At 33.4% G+C, this 13,338-nt stretch overlaps 1 protein-coding gene across 1 annotated transcript; it reads left to right on the top strand.

The window, feature by feature from the left end:
* The first annotated feature begins 6,294 nt into the window (after positions 1-6,294).
* LOC133175307 (uncharacterized) lies at positions 6,295-9,502 on the top strand. Its single transcript, XM_061310401.1, is given in 9 exon segments — positions 6,295-6,333; positions 6,433-6,591; positions 6,680-6,735; positions 7,298-7,469; positions 7,567-7,674; positions 7,861-7,963; positions 7,966-8,075; positions 9,046-9,253; positions 9,468-9,502. Coding segments are annotated over 9 exon segments (990 nt in total).
* The last annotated feature ends 3,836 nt before the right edge of the window (positions 9,503-13,338 follow it).

Genomic DNA, 13,338 nt, shown 5'->3' with positions numbered 1-13,338 from the left:
TTATATATATATATATATATATATATATATATATATATATATATATATATATATATATATATATATATATATATATATATATATCAGCAGCAGCAGCAGCGTCATTATATATATCAATATAATATATTTATCGATTATTTATCAAAATTTATCGAGTGTATAGTTAGTTTATGAAAAAAACCCTGTTAAAACATAATCTGATCTTTCCTCTGAAAAATCTAGGTTACTTGCAGCATCTGAATTATAATTACACATCTACAACCATAGTAACACGCCGGGATTGTAAAGAAGTGATATTATGTATAACTCTTATCAAACTTATTTAACCTTTCTTTGTCTGATAAAAGGTTGAAGTGAAAAATATAGTACACCACACTTTCTTAGCTTATCAGATAATGCACACACTTCCTCTGTTAATACGATTGTATTTTGTTGCCAGCCTCGTGGATGCTGCAACAGAATACCTTCATAATGCCGACTTTGAGAGCACAAGTTTTAGCGGGAACTGGGTTTGTACGAATTGTACCATGACGTCCTACACAGCAGACGTATATCATGGAAGTAGATCAATCAAGGTAACAAACAGGTGAGAGATATGGAAAGTTGAACTCATCAGAATGACAACATCAGTGAATAAATTTCCATGTAGGAATCAAGTACGTTTCTTTCTTGTTTATATGTACATGCAAACCAAGTCTTAAGTTTCCAATTCAGTGAATTTGTTAGCGTCAAAAGAAGAAGTTAAGATTCAATACATGAATTTTACAGTCCACTTTACTCTCTAACAAAGAAGCAAGCAAACGTCCAGTAAACAAGCTAATGCAAAGAATTAATGGCCTGCACTCAAAGGCAAGACCTCTGATGCTTTGAGAGATCCGTGCTTGCGCTGCTTGTATTGTTTCAATCTTAAGTCGTTCGATTAAAATTGTGTTTTATCTTCACGCAGTAGTTTCATACAAAAGTACTTACTATTTAAATGTTTTTAAAATGGTAAGTTATATCTCAAAGGTCATCCTGACTTGAGTGAAATATTTTTTTCAACAAAAATATCTGTCTAATTTTCCACGCCACTAAAATGATAAACTTTCTAGTCTGATTTTTATTGTCATTTACTTTTCATGATATTGTATTTCACTTTCAGGAATTCAACTCATATTTTTCTTTTTATAAAAAATCGAATTTTTTTTTGGAGACACCATTGAATCTGGATAGTTTTTAATTACCTGTACTGTCCTTATAACTTTCAGAAACCATTACTGGTCCGCTCCCCTGGCTAACGTTCATGTTCCTCCGGGACACAACTACATCGCTAGGATGTATTTCAAGTTGCTTAATTTGCCAAACAATGCGACTACTGTAGAAGTCGACTTAATAGCTGTAGTCAACACCTATGGTAAGATCTAATGGTACAACCGGTCACAGTAGCCTAGTGATAGGGCGTTTGCTTTGATAAAGATGTCCGGGTTCGATTTTCGTTCGCCGCGCCGCGTCAAACCTAAAGGAAAACACAGTTTTTATTGTTCTTTCGCCAAGTATAGGCCTAACTTTGAAGCCCTTCGCCGTTATATGGTGACATCTCCATAAGAATGAAAATTTTCGAATGAGCGTTAATCAACAGCCAATCAATCAATCAATGTAATGGGACATACAGGGTATCTACTTTAATAAGTTGACATTTGGTAGTGGGACCGATGCAAAGTATGAGGGGACAGGTACTTTTTAGGGCATTCATGGGGTGGTACAATCAATTTGTTCACAACAGTAATGTAGATTAGACATTTAGCCTCAATAAAACTGCATGAAGCGAGAATTCTGAGTTAAAATAAATTAACTATTTTTGAATATGTATGTAAATACCTAAATACGAAACTATTAATACTAATATTTGAATATGTACGAGGGTTGTCCCAGAAAAACGCGAACATTTACAATATTCATAATTAAAATGAAATAATGAGAAAAAGAACAGTATTCAAGCTCAAATTCCATTAAAGCAATACATATTGGAAGCAGAACAAACACGGATGTAAAAAACAATAAGAGGTGGGATCAGATGCCATGGAGGAGTGAGCATACCCTGCCGACCGGTCACACCCGCCAAGTGCTCCTTGTCATTTTCGAGAGGAAAAAAAACAGAAAAATTCGTCGACAACTCAGTGTGTAAATAATGGCCTAACAATTAGTATGTATGAAAAATTTCAGTCAGCATATGACTATAATAGATTGTATTTGATGACAAGGTCATTGTATCGACCTTAGAGCTTATGAAATGATGACTTTAAACGAGACTGTTGATATTCTTGTTTTATCAACTTGTTTTTCAATAACTTACCTCGTTTTAAAAATTGTTCATACGTAGAGCATGCTCTGACGTATCGAATCAACTCAGATGATTGATCTTAGATAGTGGCTGTCTGCGCAACACCGACGAGAACAACGTAGTTCGTGGCATATGTAAAACTGTTCAGAAATTCTGCTTCTTTTCTTTAGAATTTTAAAATTTCGTTTGAAATTAAACATTACATTTGATTTTCAGTTTTTAACCGGGTACCTGTCTCACACATTCTAGTGTCATAGAAAGATCGCATAGTTAATTCTTTGAATAGAGTATTTCCCAACCCTGAAGATTCAATGAAATATATGGAGATAACGAACAGTATTCAAGCTCAAAAGTTCATTAATCAATACAAAATAGGAGCAGAGCAAACACGGACCTCCAAACATCAGAGGTGGGATCAGGTGCCATGGAGGAGTGAGCATCCCCTGCCGACCGGTCACACCCGCCGTGTGCTCCTTGTCATGATCGGGAAATAACGGAAAAATCCGTCGACAATTCAGTGTGTAAATAATGGCCTAACAATTAGTGTGAAAAACGTCAGTCAGCATTTGACTCAATGATAAATTGTATTTGCTGACAAGGTCATTGTATCGACCATAGAACTTACGAAATGATGACTTTAAACTTCTCAAGAAGATGGTCTCCACGTATTACGTTCTGCTTCTTACTTTTTAGTATGTCGTCATTCTTTTTACCGAGCGTCTTTCTATATCTGAAAGAGATTACAAACTAATAGTATATCGTCAAAATAACATAGATATCATTTCCCAACATTGTTAAAAAATATTAATTTTAGTCAGGTACTGTGCGAGATAACTATGAAGTTCACGATTTTGTGGGACGATCCTCGTATTATTTTATTAATTTAAATTATATTATATTATTATTTTATCTTCTTTTTTTACAATTTAGACCTACCCTTATGGTAATTCACTCCTGATTTGAGTTGTATCAAGGATTTTTTAAGAAGTTTAGAAGTATTGTTTCATGATACTGAAATACCACCTCATTTTCAAGATACAATTCATCAATTAAATATACAAGGCAACCAATTCCCTCCAAATGCACACATAAAATATTCTAACAATAAAATCAAATATAATATGCATTCTAACCTTAGGTTTCTCTCTCTCTTTTATAATTTTTGACCGGTACTTAATCCGAAACTATCCTCTGCCACCGTACTTTTATCGTATATTGCAATGATGAACAAGCATTCTGAGAGTATTGCATTAGCAATACTAGTCCCCTACCGGCAAGTGTAATCTGGTTAAGAATTGAAAATGCCATAATTGCGTCAAAAATTAATGAAGCGGGACGAAATGCAAACTTTGATCTATAACTAATCAAGGTAAAGCCACATACCAAAAATCAGCTCAATATCTACAAGCCTTTAGAAGAAAATTGCGGAAAACCCGTAAAAATTGATCCGCAAGATCCGCGCGCTCATTGCACTATGACGTAAGATTTACGTCACTCAACTGATTAGGGTTGGTTTTGCACATTTTTCGACTGGTTAGGATTAGTCTTTCACCCACCTGAAAGATTAGGGTTAGTCCTTGCATAAGTTTTCGACTGATTAGGGTTAGTCTCGCATATATCCGAGAGATTAGGGTTAGTCCTCGCACATGGGTTAGTCTAGCATGGTCTAGCATCCGCCTGGGAGATTTGGGTTAGTCCTCGCATACCATCCGAGAGATTAGGGTTAGTGTCTTGTTCTTTTAGATTAATTAAGAAATTCAGTTGCATCTGTATTTTTTGCAAGATCTTAATTCAGCTTCAACGACATCTCTTTGGTTTGTTTACATGAAAAAAATGGCTAAGTACGAAAGAAACGGCACTAAGCATGCGCCGCACGCGCTTCGTTCACAATTATTTTTTGTCTCCTTTTCACTGAATAAACAACATTTATTACTTTTTTTCAGAAAACGAGGTTAAAAACTTCGTTTATAAACGAAGTTTTAAACTAAACTTTTAACCGTAGAATTCGAATGTGGGGTCAAAAAGGCTTAAAACCTCATATTTTTTTATTTTTTTCGATCGCTCACGCGATCTCATATATATTGAAGTCGCCTACGGCGACACTATATTTTAGCGCGTTTTTCTGGGGACCGGTAAAGTAAAGTCGTTCCTGATTTTATGTTATCGGATTTATTCGGTCACAGTCATGAATTCGGTCAATATTTAAATTTCCTTAAATTTGTTAATTTTCATTTATTTTAAGGCATGTTTTAGAAAAAAAGAAACACAATCAAGTCTCTATATTTGCATGCAATAATATCAGAAACATTTTGTGTATAAAAATCTCAGTAACGCTATATTCAACACATTCTTTTCAAAAATCAAAGGTACTTACTGATTGCCATTTAGCAGCTTCCTCAGTGTATTATTCGAATCAAAATAAATGTGTTTTCAAACTTCTTAGTTACAGATTTTCCAATTTTTATTTATTTTTTTTTATTTTTATTTATTTATTTATTACGATTTTGATTTTGAAAGACAAATAAAAGCCGAATTTGACCTTTACATTACTTTCTTCCCTTATACATTTTAATCTGGTAAAACAGATATTTACAATTAATTATCGGCTTTATTTTTTTTTTTTCAATCTTTCAAGGGAATATTCACAATATAAAGGTTGTGGTACTTCCTTATCAAGAATCGAGGTTCGGCTGGACAGAAATTAGCGGCGATTTCTTTGTACCAGCAGGTAAAAATTAATTATAAAATTAGAACGTAGATAAGAGGATGAAAGTTTATTGAAAGGGAAGTTGTTTATAAAAACATTGCCTTATTTTTTAAGGATGACTTTTTCTTATATGACACAAATAATTCTAATTATAGGAATGAAAAACTGCCTATTGTACACTGTTGCCCTATGATTGGCGTGTTATTATTCACTTTCAAATAACTAGGTCATTTTTACCGTCTTTTTAATCTAATATTACAGAAATCTGAATGATAGGAACCATAAACTATTTATAATCTCAGTTAACTTATATTTCCCTTATTCTGTTGGTATTTAAAGTTTGAATTTAAGTCAATGATCAAATTCTTGAGATATATTGTCTGGGATTTTTTGATAATCATCATTGCATGTCATCCAATTATTTAAAATATAAAAATGAGCTTTAACATAAATAAATTTAAAAAATGATGTTTAAAACAAATGCAATCTTAACTCTCAGAGAATTATATCGCAAGAAAAACAAATTTTGTAAAATAATGAAAAATTAAAGTTTAGTTCGAATTTCTTCTGCATCACAATAGATTTACTTTTTTCTTGAATATTTTTTTTTAAATAATAAAACATTAATTTTTGAAATTGATATTAATTTATTACATGGTTTTTGTGTCTTTTAAACCTTTTTTAGTTAAGATACTGTACATTAAAGCAATCCGTTTCTGTCAACTAAAACCATGAGTAATCGTTATCCTTAAGACGTTATGTCAAGTTTTTTTTGTATTATCGATCTAATCTTATCTATTTTAGCAATAACTACTTTTGGGTGTTCTTTTTTAAAGAAATGTTTTGATTATATAATAAGCTAAGCAAAATAATTCATGAAAATAACTGTGCTCCAATGGGCTAGTACTCTCCCAACCGCAGCACTCAGAAAAATTCAATAGCCTACAAGTCTTTTCATGCATTAAATCCGAATTTTTTTTAAAATTCATATGACCATTGTGTTAGGTTCCACCAGTGTGAAGTTATTCCTACAAGTAACCGTGCCTTCTGTCAACTACTTACTGGATGACTGCAGTTTACAACAGCTCCCTCACAATCCACACTGGCATCCTGTTGCTGTCAGTAGAATAGAAAACATCAGAAAGGCGTCTGTGTCGCTCAGGTATCGTCAGCAATAAAATTTTAAATATATGAAATTGATAGTTATTTTAGAATCCAGTCATAAACATATAACATTTGGAGATGAATCTCCACATTTATTCATAGGATGGCACATGGAACACACGCTGATGGTATATCAATACGGGTAATAATAGTGTTTCATAGATACTTAGTAACCTTTAAAATTTGATTCAAATACTTATATATCAATAACTATTTCATTCAAAGAAGAACATTTTGACAGCTTGTTCAAAAGAGACACGCCTTTCCGTTTGGTACAGCAGTAAAAGCATCTTTTCTTGTTGATGACACACACCAGGCCTATCAGAACTTCATCTTTAACAACTTTAACTGGGTTGTCCTGGAAAATGCTCTAAAGTGGAAACATCTTGAGAGGACAGAGGTTAGATATATATTTGAACGGAATATCCTAAAAGACATAACATATTAAAAGTGGAGAACTGTCTTTTAGTTTATATCTTGATTCACAGGGGCATCCTAATTTTGATACAGCTGTAGGAGCAATATCGAAACTACGATCACATGGGTAAACTGAGTCTAGTTAATTTTTTAATCTGTGTGTCACAATGGTAAATAAAATGGTCCTCTTTCTTTTTCTAAACGGTGTCGTATGAGTGAAAGGGTCTTCTTTCTCTTTCGATTAGAGTGTTAAACTGGTAAAATGTTTTCTTCTCTTTATCTTAATTTGTGTGTCACATGGGAAAAATGTGTCTTCTTTATCTTTCAATATGTTTTTGGTTGTTAAATGGAAATTGTCAAGTTGTATTCAGAAATACTTTAATGTTCCTAGATTGCATGTAAGGGGACATAACCTATTTTGGGCAGTAGACGGACATTCACCGAAATGGTTAGACGGAAAATCTCATACAGATTACATAAATGAAATGAAGAGACATATTAGTGACGTTGCGTCACATACCAATGGGACGTAAGTTTGAGTCCTGATTACAATTACAATAAATTTTCTGAAAATATTTTTATCCAAATGAAATTTTTTCCTACACATTCAGTTTTTGAGGGGAGGTGTTTTAATAGTCTTTTGATTAATCAAAATGATAAAACCGTATGGTGCTTTGCGTGAAATATAGTTTAGATCACTGGGATGTTTATAACGAGGCATTACATGGACGTTATTTTGAGGAACACACTGGGGACCCAGATATCATCAAAGAGATGTTCCGTTGGCTTCACGTCGCACAACCCCAATCAAAACTGTTCCTCAATGACTATAAAATTGTTCCCTCAAATCTTTTCACAACGGTGAGTATTATTATATTCCTACTGAATTTCAAATAATGTTTTAACAATATGAAGACGTGACTTTACATATTAAACGAATTCTTTTTAATTTCTGTAGGCTCTGAAAAACCAGGCGCTACAACTACTTAAAGACAGTGTTCCGTTGTATGGAATCGGTATTCAGAGTCACTTCAAGACTTCTCAGATAGACCTAGACGTCATTAAGGTACAAACTGCTTACCTATATGTTTTACAATTTATAAAGTAAAGTCTGAACATTTTTTTAATCATGTTCTTTTTTTAAACCATTTAGTTTCTAAATAGTTTCTAAATGGCACAATCTTTATTAGCAGATTCTCAGTATATGTAGGACAAATGCGTTAAATTAAAGCTCGAAAATATGACTTTGCAGTATAGACTTGATAAAGTAGCAGAAGCTGGACTTAAGATCTGTATCACAGAACTGACGATTCGAGTAGCAAACAGCACCAAAAAGGCTGCAGCTTTGGAGGACCTTTAACTCTGTACTTTAGTCACCCAGCGGTAGAGGGGGTACTCTTGTGGGGGTTCTGGGACGGAGCCATACGTGACAAGGATGCTTCACTGTTTACAGGATCTTCTATAACGGTAAGCATACCAACATAATCATGAGTGACCCCCAAAAAATCACTGTATACAGGTTCTTCTAACGGTAAGCATAGCAACATGATCGATATCATTTTCTATTGTGGTAGGTACAACAACATCTATCAACTCAAAATATCAGTGTTTACAGAATCTTCTACCAAAGTTGGTATAGCAACATGTATAGACTTAAAATATTACTGTTTATATACCACTGTAAATATAGCAGCATGTATGAACTCAAAATATCACTTTTCAGTACCATCTATAACATAGGAATAGAAACATAAATGGTCTCAATATATCATTGATTACAGGATCTTCTTTTTAATCTTGAGTATATTTCTCTAGATCTAGACCTTAAATAGATGTAATTAGAGGTATACCTGTATGCATCCCTGCTATCAGAATGTTATATAACTTTGAGTATGTACACGTAAATCTACTTTGTCACTGTTTCAATGTTCAACAGCATCTATATAGTTACATGTAATTTCAGAAATGAAGTTAAAGAAGGCCTGTTTTCTAGCTAAGAGATTGAATGTGTGCTGTTTAACGTCCTGTTCGAGAATTTTTACTCATAAAGAAACGTCACCAAATACCGGTGAATGGCTTCAAATTTATACTTTTATTCGGCATTTAGGGCCATTGAGCAGTAAGGGATCTTTATCGTGCCAACGCCTACCGTGACACGGGGCCTCGGTTTTTAAGGTCTCATCCGGAGGACCCGCAACTTTCACTTCAAAGTGCCGAGCGCTTGGCGAAGGAACAGTTACTACCTATTTTTTATCTACTTAGGTCAGTCGCGGATGTGATTTTAACACACGTCCTTCCGATCACGGAGCAAGCGCTCTGCCGAGTGCGCTACCGTGACGGTACTAGCAAAATGAACTTTGCATTATATATCTTCACTTTATTTCAATGTAATTTATTGAAGTACTATAGTAATCAAAATGTAAATTGTCTTTTAAAGGCAAATGCTGCTGGACAAAAATATTTAGATCTGGTGAAAAAGACATGGTGGACAGACTACACCCATATGATAACTTCCGGTCACGTGTTACGTACCAGTGTATTTAAAGGAGACTACCAACTTCTAGTTAAGCATAATGGAAATATAATTCATCGAGAAAACCTGGCAATTGATTCTGCAGGAAAGGATATTACAGTCCATGTAACAGGTATGCTCATTTATCTAATTTTGGAATAGAGATTAAAAAAAAAAACAAAAACAAAAAAAAAACAACCTGGTAATAGATTATTCAGGGAAAGATATAACAATCCATGTTACAGGTATTCTTATTTAAAAAAAAATTATATTCAAAAAGTTCTGCAACTGATTGTCTTAATGAAGAGTTGCTAAAAGAAATAATTCTGGTTCTGGTTTTCTTTCAGACGACCATCAAGTAACACAGATTGCGTTTGGCTAAAGGACAGACAAAAGGGAATGACAGCAATCACATTCATTTTTAATTGAGGAAGTACACTGCTGAGTGAAAGAATATACATGTTTCAAAAATATTTATGATTACTATTTATTTAATATAATTTTTATATTTATTACTTATTTTGTTTACAAAACGGATCAATTGTTACGTCTACTAAACCTGTTAGATGATAAATTAATGATAATTGGATTATTGACAGATAGGTAAAATTTTCAGCCCATGGAAGCACAAATGTGCACAAGATAGGGATAAGATTTTTTGCTCACACTTACTAGACTTTGGCAAGAGGAAAAGAGTTCCTTTCTTGCAACGCGAGGGATTTGTCCATATTCATATACGGAAGATGTAGCAATGTTACCACAGAGTCTGACTTATCCGTTTCATATTGAGGTATTTTACTAGAAAAAGACGTTAATGGTGACCTTACAACAAAACTTTATGATAAACGTGATGACTTCAACTTTTCTATCATCAACCCCCTTTACTTATGTAGCCATATACCTTTATCACTTGCATATGGAGTTTATATCTCCCAGTTGAATCGACACGCAGGAACATACTCTACATACGAACAATTTCTAAAACGAAACAAGCTATTGACAAACAAGTTGATGAAAGAAGGATATCAACAGTCTCGTTTAAACTCATCATTTTGCATGTGCTATGGTCGATACAATGACCTTATCAGCAAATACAATCTATCATTAAGTCGAATGCTGAATGACGTTTATGATACAAATTGTTAGGCCATTATTTACACACTGAATTGTCTACGGATTTTTCCGTTTACCCGATCATGACAAGAAGCTTACGGTGGGTTGACCGGTCAGCAGAGGATGTTTACTCCTCCACCCCACCTGATCCCACCTCTGATGCTTGTAGGAGTTCGTGTTTGCTCTGCTCCCGATTTGTATTGTTTCAATGGGCATTTGAGCTTGATTACTGTTTCTTATCTCCAATTTTCATTTTATAATTATATTTCTGTTAACAATGATCCCTAATTGTAACCTTAAACCAATTCTTAGGCCTATATATTAAATATATATTGATTCAATTAAATAAGTTGAATCAACACTAGATGAACATCCATTCATATAACTAAATTTGACTCTCCTGTATTTGAGGAAAAGTTTTTCCCGACTTGAATATGTTTTTGTCCCTTTATACTGGTTCTATATTAGCTATGAAGATCATGATTAAAAAAAAATTCACTACATGGAAATGCTAATATGTTAATATATTCAAGCACGGCCCTACATATTTTGAGAAAAGATTTTTAATTTTTTTTTTTTTGGGGGGGGGGGGGGAGGGGGGGGGGCAGGGGGATTTTCCAGTCAGGTATTGTTGTCCCAACATACCTTTCGTGAATCATGTTTTCAACAATTTAATTAACATTGCATGGGGAACTGTCATATGAATATAATTTACCGTCGATTTTTAAATGGTTGTCTTCATAGATTATTCCATGTTAAACTCCGATCCCTATTGTGGACTTTTCCTAACCCAGAGGTCAATATTTGAATTCAACTCTGCACTAGATATGCATGCTTCCATATTCATATATCATATAACCTTATACATGTACTGCCGTTCATGAGATCTCTTTTTTGTCGCCCTGCCCTAAACCAGTAACAGGGATTTTAACAAACTAGGACCTACTCCTAAGGAAGCTCTAAACACTGCTCACTGAAGAGTTGATTCCATAGTACTTCTATGCAGTAAGAAAGATCTGACGTGAAATAAAATTAAAGACAACTCACAATAGATGACACAATTTGAGATAGATTGAATTATTTTTTTCTCAAATTTTATAATCAGACAGAAGTAAATTAATAGGAAACATTAAATGCACGTTTTCCCCAGTGTAAATGAAAAGTAGTACTTCATTGTCTCTAAACATTTTTTCTAAAGAAATATGACAGGTATTCTTCATTAGAAATGCACTCGATAAACCCAATATGTAACCTTTACATCAAGTCCAAAAAGGCATTCTTCAGAGCTCCCTTAATAAGGAAGTTTCCCTATAACTTTTATCTTTTTTGTCCATTGATTTCGTTGGAAGATTTTTAAATGACACTGTCCTACTTACCATTTCTTAATTATCTCCCCTTGAAAAGGAGTTATGCCTTTATTTGCATAAAAACTCGCCTTTTGTTTTCCCAAAAAATGCACTTATCTTGTCAATTCTTTGTTGTTGTTGTTGTTGTTATCGTTATTGCTGTTTAGAAGAATTGACACAAAAGTAGTGTAATGATGATTTTTATTTATAAGTACATGTTTTTTTAGAATATCCAGTAAATTCAAATTCATCAATTATTTCATAGGAATATTTTTACAATACATTTATACACAGTAATGAATCGACATAAGGTCTAGAAGACATAAAAAAGTTCCTATTTTGAATTGATATTGCCTTAATATATACATTGCTCATATTTCCTGTGATAAGGTACATATGTTGGTTTCTTAAAAATCTAAAGACAGTGTCCTCAAAACTCCAACAAACTCCAATGTGTTCGAATCACGACTGAGACTGACCTAAGTCGATAAAAAAAAAATGGGTAGCAACTGTTCCTTCGCCAAGCGCTCGGCACTTTGAAGTGAAAGTTGCGGGTCTTTCGGATAAGACCTTAAAAACCGAGCCCCTTGTCATGGTAGGCGTTGGCACGATAAAGAACCCTCACTGCTCAGGGGCCCTGAGTGCCGAGTAAAGGTCTAAAATTGAAGCCCTTCACTGGTATATGGTGATGTCTCTATATGAGTGAAAAATTCTCGAATGGGGCGTAAGACAACATACAATCAATCAATCAACCAACAGGCTCCAATCATTCTATGCCTGTAAATAAAGATTTGAAAAATGTCAGGATGTGGTACAATCTAGCAATTTGATATTTGATTATGAAATCACATATTTATATCACAGTATATCGTTTAATGTGAATGACAGTATGAAAACGTATCAAAGAATTACAGGGCACCTGATCCAATCTCTGCTGTTTTTTTATGTCTGTGTTTGCTCTGCTTCAAATTTGTATTTTTACGATGGACTTATGAGTTATCTTCATATCTAATTATTATTTATTAAATAGAAATCATGCATTAAAAATTTCTAATGAACAACGCATCAAACCCAAAAGAGCATATTTCAATCAAACTAGTAAGAAAAAATGAAACAGTTTTTCATTTCAAATTTAAGAACTTTAGTAAATGTATATACACATGTAGAGACGTATTATAATTGTTTTTTTTTTAATTATTCTAGCAGCGATTCCTGTTCAGGTGGTCTTTGTCTTCTGAGGAGTTTGTATAAAGCCACCAGTTTTATAACTGACTCTTTTCTTAGAATTATGTACAGCCAAGGATCAATGATAGCATTCAGGAAGGTCAACCGAACAAACCATAATTCAAGACTCCCATCGCCTGTTCTTATACCTGCAGCATGTAGGAAAATATCAACCTAAAAGAAAAATATCACAAATGAAATTATCGACTTGAAAAGTTGCATTTTGAAATACAAAAAACACAAATAATCACGAATTATTCAAATAAAACTATAAAATCAAAATTGCTACTATGATACTTAAGTGTTCCAAGGAACATAGAACGTTTGTGCTATCAACATTTTAAAGCAATAAAAAAAAACTTACGAAACTATGTATGAAAAACTACGAAGTCAAGTAAGAAAAGCTTTAGTTGCACATTGTTTTGCACTTTGATAAAACAGAGCAAGTAACTTAATATTTATTTTTAGATCACTTCACATAAAATACACATGCTTATAAAAGGTATACATGTATCACTTTTGGTTTAAAAAAAAC

Source organism: Saccostrea echinata, unplaced genomic scaffold, assembly GCF_033153115.1.
Source record: "Saccostrea echinata isolate AGI-Se365-2 ecotype Australia unplaced genomic scaffold, CSIRO_AGI_Sech_v1 ptg000062l, whole genome shotgun sequence".
In the NCBI taxonomy this organism is placed as follows: Eukaryota; Metazoa; Mollusca; class Bivalvia; order Ostreida; family Ostreidae; genus Saccostrea; species Saccostrea echinata.
The sequence above is the reverse complement of the archived record's forward strand: the minus strand, read 5'-3'. Positions and strand labels throughout refer to the sequence as shown.